The sequence below is a fragment of the Salvelinus sp. IW2-2015 genome, linkage group LG15, assembly GCF_002910315.2.
Source record: "Salvelinus sp. IW2-2015 linkage group LG15, ASM291031v2, whole genome shotgun sequence".
Taxonomy (NCBI): Eukaryota; Metazoa; Chordata; class Actinopteri; order Salmoniformes; family Salmonidae; genus Salvelinus; species Salvelinus sp. IW2-2015.
This window is the reverse complement of record NC_036855.1, coordinates 21,023,471-21,046,574: the sequence shown is the minus strand read 5'-3', so window position 1 is coordinate 21,046,574 and position 23,104 is coordinate 21,023,471. Positions and strand designations below refer to the sequence as shown.

Genomic DNA, 23,104 nt, shown 5'->3' with positions numbered 1-23,104 from the left:
TTGGTGTATTAGAGGTCTCTGACTTGTGGTCAGACTCGCTCAGGCGGAACAAACTTACATTTACGACCTTTTTACCATACGGATTTGAAAGATATTCAGAAAACAGAAAGGTGTCAGATTGCTTTCACAAGTATCCTTTCTGAATTTAAAAGTAATCCTAGAAGTAATCTAGTTTTTCAAAAGTATCTAATCTTTTCACAATATTATTGCTTGTGATATACCAGATTAGTTAGTTTTTTGTAATCAGTTACAAGTAAGAGATTAATCCGTTATTCCCCAACCCTGCTATTCCGACCAGTTTGACCAGCACTGACATTTTGGCTGGTCTGATGCTGGCTTTTTCAGCAGGGTCAATAGCACATCCTAATAACAACAATGAACAATAAACGATGCTTGAAGACATCATCCAGTGTAGCCTGTATACCAAATGAAACAGATATTAAACAGTCTTATTTTAACACTGCTCATAAATCAGATGCATCCCAAGCCAGTATGAGACTATTAGTAGAGCCCTGATCATATCCCTGTTGCTGTATTGAACACTAACTACTTAACTTTGCCCCCCCCAACTCTTCCTGGAACACCTGTCAGAAGTGATAATACCATCCACTTAATTGCACCTGCCTTCTTAGCGATGCACCATTAGCCGGCTATAAACCAAGGTTCCAGGGGTCCATTTTATTTCCATACGGAGCCCTTGATGGTCACAGCCACAGCACACGGAAGTACCTTTTATTGGTACACGTTCCCAGGGATTAATACAATTCCACCCAAAAATCAACATTCAAGTGACATCATTGGCCTCAGAATCCAGGAAGGGAACAGAGGTGGCTTCTCATTTCCTGGTTAAGGACTGATGAGAGGCAATGTCCCTGGAAAAGCCTTTTCTGATAATAGGGCCATTTGAAACGTTCACTTAATCCCCTCTCCAGTACTAGTCCTTAGTTACCATTCATATTTCAGTTCAAGTACACTGGCCTGACGGATGAAATAACTCACACAGAATCAAAACCCCAACTCGTTCTTGCATCCTTTCCCCTTTAGCAATGATATACAGTAGGTACTAAAGGCTAGATCCATTGACTCCAGCAGTAAAAGCTAGCTCTTAACAGGGAACAGGAATTGTCCCTGTGTGACTGGTTTAAGCCTGTTGCGTGGAAACAGCAATCCAGGTGATGCATCAGTCCATGGCAGGAAGCCAGAGGCAGATGTGGATATCAGGGTCAGCGGAGGCTGATGGATGGAGCTGGAGAGCCAGCCAAACCAAGCCATTCACACTGCAATAAATGACATGTTTACAGCTGCCCATGGCTCTCTGCACTAGTGGACATTTCTTCTGGTGTCAGCAGCACATTATCATATTTAATCACCCCCAGTAACCTGAGCTAAATGGGGAGGAGATTGAAGTGACCATCGTTCTCGCTCTGTAAACACGATTTATATCACAAACAACAAAATCAAGATATTTACAGACCCGTTTATTAAGTTCCTTCAAACTGAAAGCTTTAAATTAAGAGTTTTTCAATAGCATTTTATTTGATGTAACTTTTACAATGACACGTGCTCTGAAAACAAATGGGTCTCCTGGTAGAAGCATGGAGGGGAGCAGTTCATTACATGGCAGGCATGCACGCACAATGAAAGTGCATGGTGTTTTCTAAAGCATATCATTCTGTTTTTATTTTAAGCATGGTTAACTAGAAAAATGTACAGCTGTGATCGTACTTAAAATAAACGACCGATCATCAATGAGAAGAGGTGCGTAAAAGACTGACACACACACACACACACACTACTACAGCATGGATTTCAGTGAGAGAACATTGCTGGTTTCTCTAAATCGACATCAACTGCGGATGTGGAGCTAAGAATAACGCTGTATTGCAGGTTGTCATGAAAAACATTTGTACTTGAAAATAAAAATATACGTAGAATGTTTCCACTAATAGTTAAGCAGCCGATTGATTAAAGGGAAAAAAGCAAAGCTGACAAAGAATTGAGACGGCAAAAACTGGCCACGTAATATTCAATACAATTTAAAAGTAATTTCATGTAGCAAACTCCCCCTATGGATTATACTCAAATGGATCAAACATTAGCATCCTTGTACAAAAACAAAACAAATATGGTAATAAAAACAAGAACAGTGTAAATATATATATATTCTTATTAATTCCTAACTGTATTTACAAGGACATTGTAGTTTGAAAGAAATAACTGACCACTGCACCAACATACACCACATAACCAAAAGTATGTGGACACCTGCTCGTCGAACATCTCATTCCAAAATCAAGGGCATGAATATGCAGTTGGTCCCCCCTTTGCTGCTATAACAGCATCCACTCTTCTTGGAAGACATTCCACTAGATGTTGGAACATTGATGTGGAGACTTGCATCCATTCAGCCACAAGAGCATTAGTAAAGTCGGGCACTGATGTTGGGCGATTAGGCCTGGCTCGCAGTCGGCATTCCAATTCATTACAAAGGTGTTCAATGGGGTCGAGGTCAGGGCTCTGTGCAGGCCAGTCAAGTTCTTCCACATCGATCTCGACAAACCATTCCTGTACGGACCTCGCTTTGTGCACAGGGGCATTGTCATGCTGAAACAGGAAAGCGCCTTCCCCCAAACTGTTACCACAAAGTTGGAAGCACAGAATCGTGTAGAATGTAATTGTATGCTGTAGCGTTAATATTTCCCTTCACTGGAACTAAGGGGCCTAGACCAAACCATGAAAAACAGCCCAGACCATTATTCCTCCTCCACCCAGCTTTACAGTTGGCACTATGCATTGGGGCAGATAGCGTTCTTCTGGCATCCGCCAAACCCAGATTAGTCCGCCGGACTGCCAGATGTGAATCGTGATTAATCACTCCAGAGAACGCGTTTCCACTGCTCCAGAGTCCAATGGGGGCGAGCTTTACACCACTCCAGCAGATGCTTGGCATTGCGCATGTTGAGCTATGGCTTGTGTGCGGCTGCTCGGCCATGGAAACCCATTTCATGAAGCTCCCGACGAACAGTTATTGTGCTGACGTTGCTTCCAAAGGTAGTTTGAAACTCGGTAGTGAGTGTTGCAACCAAGAACCGAGGATTTTTACGCGCTTCAGCACTCCCATTCTGTGAGCTTGTGTGGCCTACCACTTCGCAACCGAGCTGTTTGTTGCTCCTAGACGTTTCCACTTCACAATAACAGCACTTACAGTTGACCGGTCCACTCTAGCAGGTCAGAAATGTGATAAACTGACTTGTTGGAAAGGTGGCATCCTATGACGGTGCCACGTTGAAAGTCACTGAGCTCTTCAGTAAGGCCATTCTACTGCTGATGTTTGTCTACAGAGATTGCATGGCTGTGTGCTCGATTTTATACACCGGACAGCAACAGATGTGGATGAAATGGCCGAATCCACTAATTTGAAAGCATGCCCACATACTTTTGTATATATAGTGTATACAATGTATGAATGTCCCTTGGTAATATATTCTCTGGAATTGGTCTTAAAAGCAAAATGCTTTCATTTATTATTGATGAACAAATACAACAGACATAATTCTAACTCCGATCCATCCAATTCATAATCCTTTCAATTCAGTCCTGTCTGCTTCCCTTGTTCCGTGGAATGCTCAGAGTAGAGAAATTTGTGAGTGTTTCTTTCTCCTGCACTGTTTGACACAAACAGAAAGAAAATCCCAACAATACAAAGTGCCCTGAAAACATTTCCACCTCAACCACGAGCCAGCGAACTGCCTTGAGTTCTTGATGCCCTACTGGTCGGTTTAAACATTTCCGAAGTAAGCCCCTGTCACAATCTCCACTGGTGTGTTACCTAGTCTCTGGGAAGGTGGGAAATATCCATACCAGGCCAGTGGTGCAGAGGAGAACACAGGAAAAGGAATGTTAGGGTATTTGAGGGGAGTGAGGTATCAGCGCTTCTTGATGGCCACCCCGTTGGAGTGGGGAGGGAACTTTGGCAGGCAGGGCTCCTCAGCTCCAGCATCGTTGGAGAAGACCGAGTCCTCGCCCGAGGAGCAGGTGGAGCTGCGTGTGTCAGGGTAGCTGGGGGAATACTGGTCCAGAGGCACAGACAGCTCCAAGTACTCCTGCAAACACACACAGATGGCATTTATGAGAGAAGATTAGACACCGGCCAGAACATTCATATCTGGCTTTGGATATCATTACTTTTACACCCACATACAGACAAGTGGCTTAAATGTGAAGTAAACACATTAACATTTTGCATTTACTCCTGACAGTAACATGAGGATATCAGCTCTGTTGACTGTGTGTGTGAACTGCTGAGGTGTGCTCAAATGTGGGGACTCACCTGGTTGGACGTCATGGCCAGGGTGCGGTCCAGGTCTTCCACCAGCTGTTTGAACGTGGGCCGGTGAGAGGGAACAGCATGCCAGCAGTCCCTCATCATCATGTATCTTTGGGAGGGAGGAGAAATGTAGAGAATAGAGCGGGAGAGAAGGAGAGCGGGAAAGGTAGAGTAATAATTCTGCTGCTGGTTTGTGTCAATATCTTTACTGCGGCGTCCCTGAGCTCTGGGACAGTATCTTTACTGCGGCGTCCTGAGCTCTGGGACAGTATCTTTACTGCGGCGTCCCTGAGCTCTGGGACAGTATCTTTACTGCGGCGTCCCTGAGCTCTGGGACAGTATCTTACTGCGGCGTCCCTGAGCTCTGGGACAGTATCTTTACTGCGGCGTCCCTGAGCTCTGGGACCATAGCTTTACTGCGGCGTCCCTGAGCTCTGGGACAGTATCTTTACTGCGGCGTCCCTGAGCTCTGGGACAGTATCTTTACTGCGGCGTCCCTGAGCTCTGGGATAATCCCATAGTATCCATTCTAATGATAAAACACTGAGGAAGGAGGCTTACAGTTCATGGGTGCAGGTGGAGGGCTTGTCCATGCGATGGCCCTCCTTCAGCAGCTTGAACAATTCCTCCACAGGAACCCCCGGGTACGGCGAGCCCCCCAGGGTGAAGATCTCCCACAGCAGCACCCCGAAAGACCATCTGCAGAGTCAGAAGAACAAACCCATCAGTCAACACACAGGTCACATGAATCTGACCAACTTCTGCCCATTCCAACAAATGGTAAAGGTGTATCTATTCCATACTCACACATCACTTTGGTGCGTGTATATCCGGTCAAATAGAGCTTCTGGGGCCATCCACTTGACTGGTAAACGACCCTATGGGTTAAATGCTAGTGTAAATTGGCTTATTTACACAGGAGATGGAATAAGGTAAGGGGAAGCAATTCTCACATGAATTGGCATGGCTGAGGTAGGTAATGTAATTAGTAGCACACTCACATTGGTGGTCTTCTTATAGTAATCAATATGGTGGATATCTCTGGCCAGGCCAAAGTCTGCGATCTTCATCACATTGTCCTCCGTCACCAGCACGTTGCGGGCTGCCAGGTCTCTGTGGATACACTGTACACAGACACATAAGAACTAGGTCTAGCTGGCCCAGCACATACACTGCATCTTTACTGTACTATACTCAACTGTGCTGATGTACGTAGAGTCGGATCCTGATGTTACCTTCTTAGAGGACAGGTACTCCATGCCGCGAGCCACCTGGTAGGCACAGGACACCAGGTCTTTGATAGACATGTTCTCTATGGGCACCTGGTCAGGGTTGTAGCAGTACTCCATGCCTGGTGGACGCCGAGCTCTCAGGTACTCCCGGAGGTTTCCCTTAGAGGCATACTCCACAATAACATAGAGAGGACCTGGGGAGGGAGGGGGAGACAAGCGTCACTCACTATTCAACACCACTAGAGGATGTGGCATTTAGAATAACTTTGTGACACAAGACAGACTGATAGGAGCAGAATGGCATTTTGAGGGGTGGAGGGGTCATAGTGAGAGTTAAGCTCTGAATTATACCCAACAGCTGTATCTTTCTCCTAACATGTCACACACACAGAGACAGAAGACTAATGGTGTATTCTGGACAGCTATTTTGTGGTCGGGGGAAAAAAACAGTAAAAAAAAATATTTTTTTAAAATCACAGAATTAAGACTCTACAAGATATAAATAAAGAACAAGAATAATAATCTAAATGTCTGTTTACACGTGTACTCAAGTGTTTAAACAAAATCTACATCACTATCTATAGTAAATGCATCGACTTGAAAACAGTTTGCCAAAAATTTGAGTTTGTATTTCAAACCAAGCCGGGGGGAATAATCTGTGCAATGCTACCAGATTCCTACAGTAACTTCTACTAGAACTTCTCAAGGGATGAGGTGGAACAAAAACAAGCCTTGTGTTTAGGACAGAAAGCTCTGCAATGTTCACAGCAGGGTCAGGCAATGTTCACAGCAGGGTCAGAACACAGTGCATGGTGCCAGGGCTTGTCAGTGAAGATTTGAAAGATATGGCAACCCTGGCAGCAGCTGTGGTCATCTCAAACTGAGAGCTCGGAAGTTAGGTGTCAGAATCCCTTACTCATAACATTGGACACATTAACATGCTGTTAAACAACTGAACAATGCAAGGGTCTCAAAACACCACATTTTTTCTCAAAAATGAAACATGTTTTCAGCATTTCTGAATGAAAGATTTGAAGGGAAGAAGGGGGGTGTGTGCCAGTGTGAGACCTACCATCCTGGGTACAGGCTCCCAGCAGGTTAATGATGTTCTTGTGCTTCCCAATGATCTTCATCATCTCCATCTCAGAGATCAGATCTGACAGGTCTTTCTCTGTAGCATCAGCTGAGGGGAGCAAAGAAATTCCATTTTGTTTTACTCATAAAATTCACTCAATCCTGAAACCTCTATGATTTGCAAATAATAAAGAATTCCCATGTACATTAAAACAATCCAAGCTTGTAAAAAACTAGGTAGATTATGCTACACAAAATGATTTCAAAGTACATTTAATTTACTATTTAAAAATGTTTCAAAGGCACCAACTATACGCACAAGGCTACGGACAGTCTACTTCCAAAGGGACATTCAGGTAGTGGGGGGGGGGGCAGTCTGGAGATAAAGGCAGCACATGAATTGCTATTTTCCTACATCCCCACTCGTCACAGTTTTATAACAGTCACATAACCCAAGTCAGGGGGTTCTCATACATTTTTACTCTGGTCTCCCATTTACAGCGGCCAGGAGCCCGTAGCAGATGCCTCTTCTGTCTGTGCATCACYGCTCTGAGTAAAACACTCCTCCTATCTTGTAATTACGGTTGTGGCTTTCTGCTACCTTCTATGCTCCTATTAAATAACTTCCCAACATGCKGTATAGGAGACCCAGCCATGTGCCCAAATCACAGGTTCGATATTGTTTATGAGGGGGGAAAACGACTTACATTTGAGCATCTTCACAGCCACTTTGGTGATCCTGTTTGGCTTCTCTTTGTCCATCCCTACAGCCTCTCCCATCACCACCTGGCCAAAGCAGCCTTCTCCCAAGGGTTTCCCCAGCACCAGTCTGAGTGGGTCAAAGGGTGAGGAAGAAACAAACAAATTTGAGAGGATTGTGACAGACAGGCAATTTTCCCATTCAAAGGTGTGTTATGTGATGTCTGTATTTGATAGGTGTGTTCCAGTCATCTGCGTACCGGTCTCTGGGTAGCTCCCAGCGTGGGTCCTGGGGCAACTCGTACTCAGACACCCCAGACAGCATAGGAGAGCCACTGGATGAGAGGCGGGAGGGCCGCACCAACATCACCCCGGAGTGGAGGGAGGAGCTAGAGTCCACTGACACCTGGAATACAGAAGCCTGCTGTTACTCTCTCATAGTGGAGCCAGGAAAGGAACAACAGACAGAAAGATGTCCAGTTTGGACAGAAAGTAAATGTACAATTTGTTAAACCCCCAAAATGTTACTGAAATAAGTCTGTAGACACAATGTCACAACTACAACTAATTGATCCCAGTGGAAGCAGAAAGCAGGATGGAACGAACACCTGCCCTCTACTCACACCAACCTGAGTCAGCCCATCGGCTCTTTGGGGAACCYGAAGCTCAAGGAATTAATGTTTTTTATTTTCACAATATAATGAACACTTCCATTTGAAAAGAATAAGTTAAACAAATTTGAAGATGCCATAAAGAWTACACTAAATGGGATGAGAATACTACAACGAGCAAGAAAAGGTATAAAGATTTCAAACCCCCTATCTACTTTCTGTTACCTGTCTGCGCAGTGGGATGCTTTTAGCCAGCTTGTGGACAGCCAGCTGACTGCTGAAGTCACTCTTCTTGGACGAGCTGCGCATCTTTAAGATGATGGCCACGGCCACCATGACAGCAATGAGGAAGAAGCCCACACAGTAGATCAGCACTTCCAGGTAGGTTTGGTTGGGTGGTGGAGAAGGGGGGACTGCTGGATGAGGGCAACGCGATAGGATAGGGGGCAGGAGGTCAACCACACTGGGTCAAATTGCAACTACAGAGGTCCATGCATTCTCAAATACCAATCACACTTTCACAACACACAGGCATGTAACACACACAATCACCCTGATACGTTCACTAAGACCACTCAGCTGACATGTACAGAAAAACAGAGCCCTTGACACCACACACAAAGCACAGAGCACAAACTCCTATTGTGGCACCATAATCACTTCTTTCAGGCATAGGGTTTCACTCCACATTCTTTTCCAGTGTGACTCGCAGCCAAGTTCTCTTGAGTTGGGACAAACCCAAATATATTACACAGAGACATTTGCAAACTGATGAGCATTAAATATACTAACTTTAATGTATTTATTTGTGTGCAAAGGCTCTGTTTTTAAGGAGAACATATATCACAGGCAAAAAAAAAACATGCCATTGAACACCGATACACATTTTAAACATGTTCAATAGTAAGTTTAGTTAAATTTGTCTAAAGTAAAATGTCCCATTCTGACTTCCTTAGGGCACATAAAATGGTGGTTCTGCATAAAAGCCCAGTTTTAAATGGCTTGTGTGGTGGTTGTTGGTACAAACAATTTTCATTATGATTTCCTTGTAATTACAAAATTTGACATTGACTCTCATGATAAGGAGCAAACCACCTAAGTATTGAAGTAGACTAGACACAAAATATAACATTTGTTTAATCAAAATCTTCTTATCTCCAATTCAGAACAGTGTTGTAATATTTTGCAATATAGATTCAAATCATCATATTGGACATTTCTTTTTTACCTCGATTTCCCAAAAACACCAGAATGATACCAACACCAGCAACACAAGTGAGCTGCCCTTGTGTCTAGAGGCTGAATGACAAGCAGCTTGATAATTGGACAAATTCCAACCCTGAGGAATGAGCCGTCCACTACAGTGGYCCAATTATCAAAGCTAGCCTTAAGAYCAGGCTTTGTCCTCACAGCAGGAAATGACATCAGGGATATATGTCATTTGCAGTGCTTGTCAGAAAACATTAGCCTTACACATAATCAAATGTAAACACCATATTGAAACCAGAATGGGAGAGACATAGGTTTGAGTAAAACACCAACAGTACTGCCAAACAACCCCTTTTGAATGTAAAACTTCATCTTAAAGCAATAAAGTAAAAGTGCATTGTAAATTTAATCACTTGAAACATGGAAAAATGACAAATCATTTATGAAATTGGCCAAAATGTTAATTGTAGTAATTTATTTTTATTCTACTTTCCAATTTTGAGGGTATAAACACTTGAACTTTCAAGGGTTGTCAGTTGAGGTCAGTACTTTCTATGGGTCAGATAGGGTGTTTGGCATTCTGTTATTCCATAAAACAGAAGACAGAGGGGAAACATTTCTCAACATGGACCATACTGTCCCATCCAGAAAGGTTGGATGGGCCTGGAACCATGCTTACAGGGTGAGGGTGAAGGTTAGTAGCACAACTTGGCCTGGCTTCCACACACATTAACATTGTTCACTGAAGTAGGGTCTACAGAGACCATATTCAGAGAAATGTGGAAAGTGGATGACCAGGCCAAAGGGGAGAGGGAGGGGAAAGAGGAAGTAGAGATCAGAGGAGAGAACCATTGATACCTTTAACAACGGACAACCATGCAGAGTGATGAGATAACCCGATAGAATTGCCCGCCAAGCAGGTATACTCCCCAGCGTCATCAAAAGACACATTCCTCAGTTGGAGGATTTCCATCTCCTTGTCCGTGGTGTTAAGGCCAGCAGTCTAGAAAAGAACAATGGAAGCAGACCCGACAAGAGGACCAGAGGAAAAAGGGAGGCATGAGTAAAAGATTCTGAAAAGAGAAAAACCTCTGGTAGTGGAGGGGACAGGACAGAGGGTGGGTGGGGTGTTCATACTCCCCTCTCAGTCCAACACCATCCCCCCAAGAGTAAAAACCCGTATCGGCCCTCCAGTCAGTTAGTGGAGGAGCTAGTTAGGTAGAGACCACACCGCAGCACTGAACCCTTCACTGGACCATCACCATTTGAGAAGGAGCAGGGACGGACATCCCATACCCTAAAGACTCATCTCTGCATGCAAGAGATGGGCTACATGGAAAACCCCTCAGCAGAGCACACACACTCACTCTCAAGGCCACACACACACACTTCACCATACAACAAATCCATGAGACAAACAGCAGGAGCTCAGTGAAAGACGGAAAGGCTGAGTAAGACAGCTGAAAAGTAGGGGGGGACAAGGCAGTAATAAGAGAGAGGCAGTCAGAGATCTGAGCAGAAGACTTTGAAGGGCGAGGGAGTGAAAGTAACAGCAGTGGATGGCAGGAGAGGCCCTTATTAGGAGGGCACGGGAGAGGCATGGGGCAGGAAAGAGAAAGCAGTCCAACATAAAGCAAGACTAAACACATTCAACCGCTCTGCTGGGAATTTTCCATAGTGTAATTTACAGTCAGGAGCACTGAGGCGGGATAGAAGGAGGGAGGGAGCGAGGGAGGAGAGAAACAGCTGAGGTCATCCCTAAACAAGTCCCTAGGTCTCCAGGTGGCCCTAGCAGCCCCTGGCTGAGGATCTCTCTATGTGCTGCTGCTGCGTGGGGCGGTTACCTTGGGCCTCATGCCTGATGACGGTCAGCCAGGCTGACTGATTGGCCTCGCCTATATAATTGGACACTTTACATATATACTCCCCGCTCTCCTCCTCAGTGACATTGTAGAGGGTCAACACCTGAGTGTCCGAGCTATTGACCCCAGAGTGCTGCAAACAAAAACAAGTCACGTGCAACAAGTCAATGAGGTTGTAACAAACATTTAAATCAGATTGAGGGGTCAAAAAGCAGTTGTCGCTGTTGAATGAGATCACAATCATTTGCTAGTGTGGACTTTCCTCTCTCAAGCATAGAGCTTTACTCAACAGGGCACAGGAAACTACCTCTTACATAGAGGGATCATATCCTAGGAGAGGGATACTATTTTCCCTCCTTTGTCAGACAACCTTGAATTGATAGAATAGAGAAGACACAATGAAACTGATACAATGAAAATTAGAAACTAGATTTAATTGAAATCTAATACGGTTTGGCTGTATTCCCCAAGTATTACATGGGTTGCCATCTCTTACTTAGGGTGTGTTCGTAAATTCACTCTGGTGTGCGCTCTGGGCATTCGTAAATACAGAATGTTGGCAGTCTGTTCCTAAATTCTGAGCGTTTTGATCTCGAAGTGTTCAAAGCGTCCTAGCAGAGCTGATTAGGCTGTTGTCATGTTATCTATAGCCGTTGGTGACTAACTGTGCTGCTGGCAACAATATAATAACATTTTATTGCCTACGTTTATTGACACCGGTCATATTCAARGGGTGTTCCGTGTTCGTAAATTCATCAGTTATTCTGCGCTCAGTCAGACGAGAGTGCTTTGAAATCTGGAGTAGATAGCCAGAGTGAATTTACGAACGCACCCATAACCTACATTTTATCACCTTTTGTTCCAGACTGAAAATAATACTTGCAGCCATGTGGTGTGTACAGTCTGGTGGACTCAGTCCGTGCACTGCGAGCCCCTACCTTGAGGACACGGACGTAGGGTAAGCCATCAGGGCCCACGCGGCTTCCATTGACCTCGATGTGCTTCAGCCACTGGATGTGAGGCTGGGGGTCGCTGAACACCTTACACTCAAACTCCACATCACTGCCCACCACCGCAGTGTTATTGGCTGGCAGTCCGGCTTGCAGGATGGGTCTGTGGGGGGAACGCTCTGCGACACAGACACACGTCAATCACATTGAAAGACATGTCAACCACATACGAAGAAGACATGTCAACCACATACTTGTGGAAAATCCTAGTGGTCATTGCAACAGAAATACCTTGGTAAAAACAACAATGGATTATCATTGTGGAAAAACAGCTTGGTGATTTGGTGACGTTTCTAGTTCATTCCAGTACTGAATAGGGATTGAGGCATGGCTGAACTAGGAGAGTAACAGACAACATGTCAGTAGAGCCTGATCTAGGCAAGGTTACAAGGTTACCCTGGTCTCATGTCATTTCACTACTTAAATACGGTAAGCTTTACAGCCAGGGATATAACAGTTCCCCTACTACTCTGTCGCCTGTATAATTGTTGCCATTTGGCCCAAATGACTGGAAACACAAGCTTGCAGACAAGTTTGAAGCCGCTGCCCTGAAAGAAATGTTCTCTGGGCGCCCTTTTGATGACTGATAACTCCCCCAACCGTACTAATGAGCCCAGCATCTGGCAGGGAAACAACTTGTCAGGCTTCGGTTGCTTTCCTGATACAGAGATCAGTGTGGTGCTTTGCACACATTTTGTAGAATTACACTCCGTCTCCAAAATGATCTCACAGCTGATCAAGGTTGGGGAGTGAAGTCACGCCAACCCCGGGCCCAGACGCAAATATCCCAGGAGACACCACTGTCTGTGGTGGAGCTTTGATTTATAGAACCAATGGAGCGTGAGTAAGTCACAGGGCAGGTCCAGGAGGGAATATTAATTTCACCCTTATACACAGCTCCATCGACAGAGCCACAACGCAAACAAGGTTCATTTAAAAAAAAGACTAATTTGAAAGACCATGTGACTCTCCTTGGAAAAAGGGCCAGCATTACTTCGATTACTAGGGCCTAGTGTTGTAAACCATTAGCTATATTGAACCAACAATACTTAGGCTACATGGATATCCAATTGATGATTAAACCAGGGGAATGGGTTAGGCTTTGGGATGCTTAGCAAGAAATTTCACCTATACAACGACCCCGAGAAGAGACTTACCGACAACATCCAGCTGGTAAGTGTGGTTAATGCTTCCATGTTGGTTTTCTACTACACAGGTGTAGTTTCCCTTGTCGGATGGCACTACAGACTCCATGATGATGGTCCACATGTGTTCTCGAACCTACAAATTGGAGAAGAGGAAGGTTAAATATTTTGTCAGAGGAGGAAGTATGGAAGGCACTTGAAGATGACAGCTGGTCCAACCAAAGCACRAAGACTTAAATAGATCCCCAAAGCCCCATATTTTCACAAGACATCCTATCAATACTATAAAACGCAAGAGACTTGTTTAGATTATAAAAAAGTCTGTAAAGCCAGCCTGATTCATAAGTTCATTTCTTGAATGATTATTTTCTCTGACATTGGGATTTACATAACCTCTCAAGAGCACATTTAATTCTGCTAGTTAATATTTCCCCATTTTGTACAAATAACTAACGAGTTCAATGATGTCTAATGAAATCCAGATCAAAAGATAATTTTTTTCCCATGGGAAGGAGGAGGAACTATCAGGATACTATTTCCCATGTCGTATAAAACTATTGTGGCCATTGCTTGAGGAATAGTACATTAATGCACCATTGGAAACATATTGAGGCTGGGAAACTGTTTTTTGGTGGTTACATGACTTGTATGTCACAACCTGTTCTGGGAAAAACTATGGTTGACTACAGTCAGGTTACAGCCCATGTACATCTAAGGCTAAATCCTGTTCTCTATATTCCAAGTTATAATTGTTCTTCCATAAATCTGCCAAGACCGGTAGTGTGTGATTAAACMCGAACAAACCTCTCAGACAATGGCAACATCAAACACGCAGACCCTGCATTACGCTTTCTCTCATTTAGCTAAAATGTACTGGGGTTCTACAGCTGCTTCTGGCCAGATGTGTTGTGCTTGGGATAATACATGTGGTCTGTATTATTTCCTCCTGCCGTCTCCATACATTAAGACTATATGAACAATGCAGCCGTGGTCATAAAACCAAAGCACGGGGTGGTTGGCGAGCCCCGTTCATAGACATCCCCAGCCTCCCATCTAGACCTTGACTGAAAAAACAGCAGCCAGATGGTAAAGCTGGGCGGGGGAGAGAAGGCATGGAGCTGATAGGAAACTCCTTAATGTGTCCCAGCTGGGGGGGCCTGCCGAGGACAAGGCTGGACAACACCTTGATGGGAAGAGCAGATGAACAGGACCCTGGCCCCCTACAACATCCCAGCACATCTTACACCACGTGAGGCTGTCGCAAGCCAACACACAACCATCCACGCTGCAGTGCGGATATGGTCAACTTTAAAAGCCAAGCACACAGTATACAGATGCTATCTGCATCAGGGAAAAGATAAGTAAACCACGCCCATTACTGTGAACTGTTTACACGGTCTCACTTCCTCTGACAGCGAGCTGTCCTATTCTGCTCCCGAACACAGAGATGGAAGGAAAACTGCCTAATGTCAATTGAATCAGACATGTAGTTTGTSAACGGGCATCAAATAAAAAAATGTATAAAAAAWAATWATAATAATTGGATGTGAAATGGATTTATCCTGTCTCCTCTATGAAAAACAAATGACATTGAGTTTCCTTTTTGAGAAGTTGGTTTTGCTATACGCAGATARATCTTGACAGAAAACAAATGCAGTAAACAGCAGTTACCCAGATTCATTAAAATGAGGACAGCCAGGTGTATCCTGCTTCTTAAGGAGTGCTAAAATTGCTATCCTCGAGGAATGCTTTTGTGGCACAATCATCCCTTTGTGGCATTGGATTTCACCTTGCATTGTTCCCCAGTTAGAGGAAAGCAGGAGCTAGTTTCACACCTATCTAACAGGCCTCTAATGCTGTGGGGTGGGGGTTGGTGATCTAAAAGTGATGATATCACCATCACACCTGCACTCGTGGTTTGGGGATATTCAATTAGGATCAATGTACAGTATGGTCTTTGGGCAGTCTAGTACCAAGGGGTGAATTCAGGGAGGGGAGGTTTACCTTGAAGCCCCCGATGCGCTGATCCCTCTTGAACTCCTTGCCGTTCTTGAACCACTTGAGTGTTGGGGTAGGGTTCCCACTGGCCTGGCAGCGGAACTTAACCGTCTTACTGGCTGGGACAGCATGCAACTTTTTTTCCATCTTCTCTGGCTGAGCCCACTGAGGGGCCATCGCTGAAGAACAAGGGAGAGAAAGACAGAAAAGTTAAACACCTCTGACAAAAATTGACATCAATTATTTGTGCAAGTAGTTTCCATCAGGCTAAGGAGTATTTCATAAAACTACAAAAACAGTCAAGCCATTTCCTGTTAAAAATATATATATATATATATATATATATATATATATATATACACTAAACACCAGTATAGGATTGACTAGTCTCCTGGGGCCCCAAGGTCATCATAAGGGGTGCCCGCCACGCTAGCTGCTTACTTCCCCGTGGGCCCAAGGCAATCACCAGATGCCAGCTGACCACGACTGACTGGCTTTATAATGCACCGTAGACTCAAACACTAAATCAGGGGACGTCTGGAATGGACCGAGCTGAGTCACTAGCGTGACATTTCTTACTCAAGTGTAACCACCACTGTGGGCTGCTATTGTTCCTCAATCACAACCGTGGACAAATCACTCTTAGATGAACAGCAAACACGCCTAATAGGTGAATCACACATGAACTGTAGCTGAGACTGTAAATAACCAAATTAGTTAGGGCTTTGTTATGTTAAGCTTAAGGCATTAACCTCAACAGGAGCAGAATCTGGTCCAAGCTCTGTTCTACCATTTCAAGGAAACAGAAATGTTGACAGGTAGTAGGACTAGGAGGATGAGACACTTACGCAAAAGCTTTTGACTGCTAGACAGCTTTGCCTCCTCTGAGGAAGACTCATCCTCCTCTTCTTCATCTTCAGAGGATGCCAYGATATCAACTGGTGAATAGGAAAAGAGGACAAATATGTCATAGGACTTGGGCTTCCCTGCATTGATATACCTTTAATTGTTTCTCTCTACGGGACCAGTGATTTGAGCGCTCAGTGGTAGCTTAGTATATTTAACCTTACCTGTAACATTGACAGAGAAGTAGGAGCTGTGGTTGCCAAAGGCGACGCAGGTGTACAGGCCCGAGTCAGCCGGCTCCACCCCCTCGATCTCCAGTTGGCCGTCTCGTAAACGTGTGTGCTCCCCATCCACCACCAATGCGTCGTCCTTGGTCCAGTTGACTGACTCAGTGTTACATTTCAGCTCCAGTCGGTCTCCAGGGTACAGGGTGTAAAGCTCCGCTTGGATTTTCACAGGTGGTGCAGGGACGACTAGGGGAAAAAACAGGGCAAAGTGAGGGCTAAGTACCTTCCTGTACAATAGTATACATTAAAAAAAAGCAGGCACGCTCCAACTAACACACTGCTAGCAGATACCCATAGACTTCCATTAATTATGCTAATTAGCGAAACTACCTCCAACTTCCTTCATACTGGACACAAAGGCATAAAAATGGTATCCACGATTTCATCTGACTCTGGGGAATTAGACAAAGGACCTCGTTGCCAAATTCCTGAAGTATCCCTTTAGTCAATGGGCTGATAGGAAAACTACAGAAAAAATTGTTCATATGATACTGGGAGATGCATATCAAAATGTATGCAACTGTATACAGCAGGAGACAGATTATATAATATCTACAACATGACCAGTCTTAAGAAAATGTCTTGAGGGAAAAAAGTACAAAAATCTAGATAGTTCATGTCATATRTGACATTTGGTAAATGTACAAAAAGCTCTCATACTGTGATGCAACAATCTATGTTCTAATCAAATTGACTGATAAAAAGGCATATGACTTGTGACATATAATCTTGTGCCCAGCTATATGATAAAAGGAATCACAAAAAGACAAGGGAGCAGCTCATTCCTCGATGTCCCTGAAAGTACCATCATCCACATTCACGCACGGTTTATTGAATCTAAGCCCTTGTTTGCGTTTGCTGAAAATCGAGCTGCAGCCTCTTACCTTCTCCACCCAATCCCTGACTATGCTCTCCATTAAATTCAATTGCACCCKAAATTAGTCAAGGGCCAATCGTCAGGCTGGCAAGGAGCTCTTTGGGAGAGGAAGGTGGAATTAGATTAGAGGAATGGGGAGGGGAGCTTGACACCTGAGTCCCCTGTTTTCTACGACTACATAGACGACCAGGGGGTGGGAGTAAACCAATTATGTTGACATATAGTCCATCACATTGTCCATCAAGCTAAACTTGTCTGGGAGTCTATGGGGACATTTGTCTGTTCCAGACGCTGGAAAAACATTAGAGGACAATGTGGTCTAAACCTTAGCTATAGGCTAAGGACTTGCTATACAGTGAAAAAGCCATCTTTGCCTTTTCCAAGTGGTATTGTCTGGCACAAACACCTGTCACAAAACATTTTCTGCATCCTTTGCAGTGATGGGAGAATTGTTACATATTGCAATTTTATTCAGATACTTGACTCCAAGTATCGATTTGCTATGTACGCCTAGTGTTAGAGCTAGTCGTCTGTACCTAACCAGTCAGGCTTCAAGACGGGGTCAATCAACAGACTGCTGTGTCACGGAAGCTCTCCTCACTGCCAAAGCTGACTCACTCTCCTCTGTTCTCATCCTCCTAGATCTATCCGCTGCCTTTGACACCTTGAACCATCAAATCCTCCTCTCCACCCTCTCAGGACTGGATGTCTCAGGCTCTGCATGCTCTTGGATTACATCCTACCTGGCAGGCCGCTCCTACCAGGTGACATGGAGAGGATGCGTCTGCACCACGTACTCTCACTACTGGTGTACCCCAGGGCACCACCTCAAGCTCAACAAGACTGAACTGCTCCCGGGGAAGGCCTGCCCACTCAGAGTGGTGCCATCAAGCCCCCCCCCCCCCAGCTCGGGCTCTACTGATGGCTACCTTACAGAAAAATGTACTTTCTGTGCCTGTGATGTGGTTGTCCCACCTAACTATCTGTAGATTAATGCATTTACTGTATGTTGCTCTGGATACGAGCGTATGCTAAATTTCTAGTGTAAATGTACCTGCGCCAAAACTCAGGTATTTTTCATCCTATAACTTGTTCTCCATCTTCTTCTTAAATAGTGAGCACTTTTTTGCAATGACTGAGCAAAACAAATTCTCATGCTCTCGTCTCAGAGTACCCCAGTATGAGTCATAATACCCATAAAACTTAGCGGTAACATGGAAAATGTTACATTTGTTTTTCCACCATAAAATTACTCCTATGGGGGGTTTTATAAACACTTAAAATAAGGGCTGTGTTTCYTGTAGGCTTACCCTGGCGTGACATTTTAATAACCATGTAAATATGACTTTTTTCAATATACAGTACCAGTCAAAAGTTTGGACACACCTCATTAAAGGGTTTTTCTTTATTTTTACATTGTAGAATAATAGTGAAAACAGTAAAACTATCAAATAACACATGTAATCATGTAGTAACCCAAKAGTGTTCAATCAAAATGTATTTTATATTCTTTAAAGTAGCCACCCTTTGCCTTGGTGAAAGCTTTGCACACTAGGCATTCTCTCAACCACCTGAAATGCTTTTCCAACAGTATTGAAMGAGTTCCCACATATGCTGAGCACTTGTTTGCTGCTTTTCCTTCACTCTGCTGTCCAACTCATCCCAAACCATCTCAATTGCATTGAGTTCTAGTGATTGTTCAGGCCAGGTCATCTGATGCAGCACTCCATCACTCTCCTTTTTGGTAAAAATAGCCCTTACACAGCCGAGGTGTGTTGTGTCATTGTCCTGTTGAAAAACAAATGATAGTCCCACTAAGCGCAAACCAGATGGGATGGAGTATCGCTGAAGAATTCTGTGGTAGCCATGCTGGTTAAGTGTGCCTTGAAATCTAAATAAACCACTGACAGTGTCACCAGAAAAGCACACCCACACCATCACACATCCTCCTCCATGCTTCATGGTGGGAACCACACATACGGAGATCATCCGCTCACCTACTCTGCGTCTCACAAAGACACGGCGGTTGGAACCAAAAATCTCAAATTTGGACTCAGACCAAAAGGACAGATTTCCACCGGTCTAATGTCCATTGCTCGTGTTTCTTGGCTCAAACAAGTCTCTTCTTATTATTGGTGTTCTTTAGTAGTGGTTTCTTTGCAGCAATTCAACCATGAAGGCCTGATTCAAGCAGTCTTCTCTGAACAGTTGATGTTGAGATATGTCTGCTACTTGAACTCTGACACATTTATTTGGGCTGCCATTGAGGAGGTGCAGTTAACTCTAATGAACTTATCCCCTGCAGCAGAGGTAACTCTGGGTCTTCCTTTCCTGTGGCGGTCCTCATGAGAGCCAGTTTCATCATAGCACTTGATGATTTTTGTGACTGCTTTCAAAGTTCTTTAAATTTTCCGCGGTTTTTCAAATAAATTTTTATTTGTCACATGCGCCAAATACAACAGGTACAGATCTTACAGTGAAATGCTTACTTACAAGCCCTTAAACTAACAATGCAGTTAAGAAAAAAAGTGTAGAGTAAAAAATCAATAAAATAAAACTAACAAATGAAGAGCAGCAGTAAAATAACAATAGCGAAGCTATATACGTGGGGTACCAGTATAGAGTCAATGTGCAGGGGCACCGGTTAGTTGAGGCAGTATGTAGGTAGAGTTAAAGTGACTATGCATAGATAAACAGAGCAGCAGCCGTGTTTWAAAAAAATWAAAAAAGAGGGGTGGGGCAGCCATTTGGCTGGGTAGCCATTTGACTAGCTGTTCAGGTGTCTTATGGCTTGGGTGTAGAAGCTGTTAAGAAGTATTTTGGACCTAGACTTGGCGCTCCAGTACCGCTTGCCGTGCGATAGCAGAAAGAACAGACTATGACTAGGGTGGCTGGAGTCTTTGACAATTTTTAGGGCCTTTCTGACACTGCCTGGTATAGAGGTCCTGGATGGCAGGAAGCTTGGCCCCAGTGATGTACTGGGCCATACACACTACCCTCTGTAGTGCCTTGTGGTCGAAGGCCGAGTAGTTGCCATACCAGGCAGTGATGCAACCAGTCAGGATGCACTTGATGGTGCAGCTACACTTAACTGCACTTGAAGAAACGTTCAAAGTTCTTGAAATGTTCCGGATTGACTGCCCATGTCAGGTAGCCTAGTGGTTAGAGTGTTGGGCCAGTAACTGAAAGGTTGCTGGATTGAATCCCCGAGCTGACAAGGTAAAAATCTGTTGTGCTGCCCCTGAACAAGGCAGTTAACACACTGTTCCTATGCAGTCATTGTAAATAAGAATTTGTTCTTAACTGACTTGCCTAGTCAAATTAAATATTTTTTTCTTTTTAAATATATACAGGAAATATTGAAATGCAAATGGAGGTGGTGTTGCTATATACACAGAGTGTACAAAACATGTTTTTTAAACTCCATTTCCATGACAGACTGACCAGGTGAAAGCCATGATCCCCCTATTGATGTCACTTGTTAAATCCACTTCAATCACTGTAGGTGAAGGGGAGGAAACAGATTAAAGAAGGATTTTTAAGCCTTGTCAAGAATGGTCCACCACACAAAGGAAATCCAGTCAACTGTGGGAAGCATGAGTCAATATGGGCCAGTATCCCTGTGGAACGCTTTTGACACCTTGTAGAGTCCATGCCCCAACGAAGTGAGCCTTTCTGAGGGCAAAAGGGGGCTGTAACTCAATATTAGGAAGGTGTTCCTAATGTATTGTACACTCGGTACATGTTTAGAGTATTCCTGTTAGGCTGAGAGAGGATCTCATATCAGAATATATGGAAGTAATATGGCAACAGGTTCATCAGCCTCACTTAAAGTCTATTCTTGTAGGAAGTTGCTATGGACCAGAGTGCTAAAAGTTTATATTTCGACTGTGTGTGAGAAATGGTCGATAATAATATCAACAGAGGTATATTTTCTGGGTGACCTAAATATTGACTGGTTGTCATCAAGCTGTCCATTCAAAAATAAGCTTCAATCTGTAACTGATGCCTGCAATCTAGTTCAGGCTCAGTCAACCTACCATAGTATTAACAAACAAAACAGGAACTAAATCATCCACGTGTATTGACCACATCTTAACTAACGCGGCAGAAATCTGCTCTAAAGCAGTATCCACACCTATCGGATGTAGTAAATCATAATAGCTATATCCATAATAGCTATATCCTGAAATTGTGTATAAGCGATCATACAAGAGGTTTTTCAGTGATTCCTATGTCAAAGATGTGAAAAATATTTGTTGGTCTGATATGTGTAATGAGGAACAACCTGATGCCACACTTGGAAGTATTTATGAAACTGCTGATAGGCATGCGCCCATCAAGAAAGTGACTGTTAAAACAGCCAAATCCCCATGGATAGATTAATTGAAAAACTGTATGGAACAAAGATAAATGATATAAAGAATAATAGTAAAAAGTTCTGGAGTAGCTTAAATGAAATTCTAGGCACAAAAAACAGCGAACTCAGCTCCATCCTTCATTGAGGCAGATGGCTTGTTCATAACAAAACCCTTTGATACTGCCAACCACTAATAACTTTTTTTGTTGACAAGATAAGCAACCTTAGGCATGACATGCAAACAACAAATGCTGAGCCTTCATATTCATGCATAACGGACCAAATAATGAAAGACAAGCACTGTAGGTTCCGCAAAGTTGGTGTGGAAGAGGTGAAAAAAAAGTGTCTATAAATAAGGACAAGCCATCTGGTACTTTTTAAATCAAAAGTAGGCCTAATTATTGCAGTAACCTAAATTATTTTATATTTGTAAAATTACAGACGAGTAGGCCTCGATAAATAATTCCGTTTCCACCTCACAACTTGGCTGTCACTTTGAGAAACATGTCAAAGAGGCCGTCTAGGACGGCCAAGTCGTCAAAAAAACTAAACAATTTGACCCTAACCCCTAAATTCAGAGCAGAGCAATACCCAACGGACTATTATGAGTCAGTCGATAAGCTGTTTTACAAATTCTGTCAACATACTATTGATTGGACCCGTAACAATACGTGTGATGACCACTTAAAGTGTAAAGCTCATGTGAAGCTAAAGCTAAAAAAGCTACAGCCGTTTCTAGTGAAGTATTGCAAACAGGGAGGAGCGTTGCCGAAAATGAAAGCAGTCTCAGTCAAATTCGCCTGCCCCGTGTGTTCGACCAACATGACTGCCATTCTACAGAAGATCCGTGGGAAGAAGTTTGCAGTGGTTGTTGACGAGACTGATGCAATTGATTGCAGCATTCTAAACATCGTCATTGGTGAGTTAACAGCCTATTAATATACCGTTGCAATAGCCAACATTTACATTCTGCAATGTGAATTGTCCGCATGCAAATTGTGATATTCCAAACGACGAGCTATCGTGTTGAAATATAACGATGCATAATGTCAGCAGCTGTCTGCTTCTCCATCAAACCAACTATCGCTGTATCTATATTGTGTTTATACTTGCAATTTAAATAACACTTATTTTGGTTGAAACATAATTCGTTTTTCCTTAACTTTCATTGCAGGTGTTGAAAACCAGTACTTTCTGGTGGATGTCATTTTCATGGACAGATGAAACTACTCCACGTTTTCCCAGCTGTACTAGCCTCCCTCCACAGCAACCATCTGAACCTGAATGATGCCTGGGCAGTGGTCACAGATAATGCCTCCTACTGACTGAAGGCATACAAGGAAGTTCTGAAAGGAGTGACGCCCAACAGTGTCCATGTAACCGGTCTCTGTCATGTCATCAATCTGGTGGGTGAGACCTGGCAGAACAACAAATACTTCGCTGAAGTTGCATCACTTGTGACATGGATGAAATCTGTCTCCTTCAAGAAGCATGCCAGAAAGAAAAGATGGGTGAGCTTCCTCATTATGAAGGAGTTTGTGCAGGCCAAGGCTCCTCCTGAAGCAGT

At 43.7% G+C, this 23,104-nt stretch overlaps 1 protein-coding gene across 9 annotated transcripts in view; it reads right to left on the bottom strand.

Annotated features, from left to right (window-relative positions):
• Positions 1-1,457: 1,457 nt before the first annotated feature.
• LOC111974100 (fibroblast growth factor receptor 1-A) overlaps positions 1,458-23,104 on the bottom strand; it is a 42,990-nt gene continuing 21,343 nt past the window's right edge. For 2 of the 9 annotated variants that reach the window (XM_024001669.2, XM_024001670.2), the window contains exons 3-18: positions 16,238-16,486; positions 16,016-16,105; positions 15,174-15,346; positions 13,182-13,305; positions 11,953-12,143; positions 10,997-11,147; positions 8,163-8,359; positions 7,593-7,738; positions 7,341-7,462; positions 6,632-6,742; positions 5,527-5,753; positions 5,329-5,451; positions 5,135-5,205; positions 4,889-5,026; positions 4,331-4,436; positions 1,458-4,103 (exon numbers count right to left, since the gene is read on the bottom strand). In XM_024001669.2, coding sequence (XP_023857437.1) covers positions 3,927-4,103; positions 4,331-4,436; positions 4,889-5,026; positions 5,135-5,205; positions 5,329-5,451; positions 5,527-5,753; positions 6,632-6,742; positions 7,341-7,462; positions 7,593-7,738; positions 8,163-8,359; positions 10,997-11,147; positions 11,953-12,143; positions 13,182-13,305; positions 15,174-15,346; positions 16,016-16,105; positions 16,238-16,486 — 2,396 coding nt within the window. In that variant the 3' untranslated portion in view covers positions 1,458-3,926. Of the gene's footprint in view, positions 4,104-4,330; positions 4,437-4,888; positions 5,027-5,134; positions 5,206-5,328; positions 5,452-5,526; positions 5,754-6,631; positions 6,743-7,340; positions 7,463-7,592; positions 7,739-8,162; positions 8,360-10,010; positions 10,156-10,996; positions 11,148-11,952; positions 12,144-13,181; positions 13,306-15,173; positions 15,347-16,015; positions 16,106-16,237; positions 16,487-23,104 lie in introns of all 9 variants that reach the window. The other 7 variants (XM_024001675.2, XM_024001673.2, XM_024001676.2 and 4 more) reach the window with 7 other exon arrangements.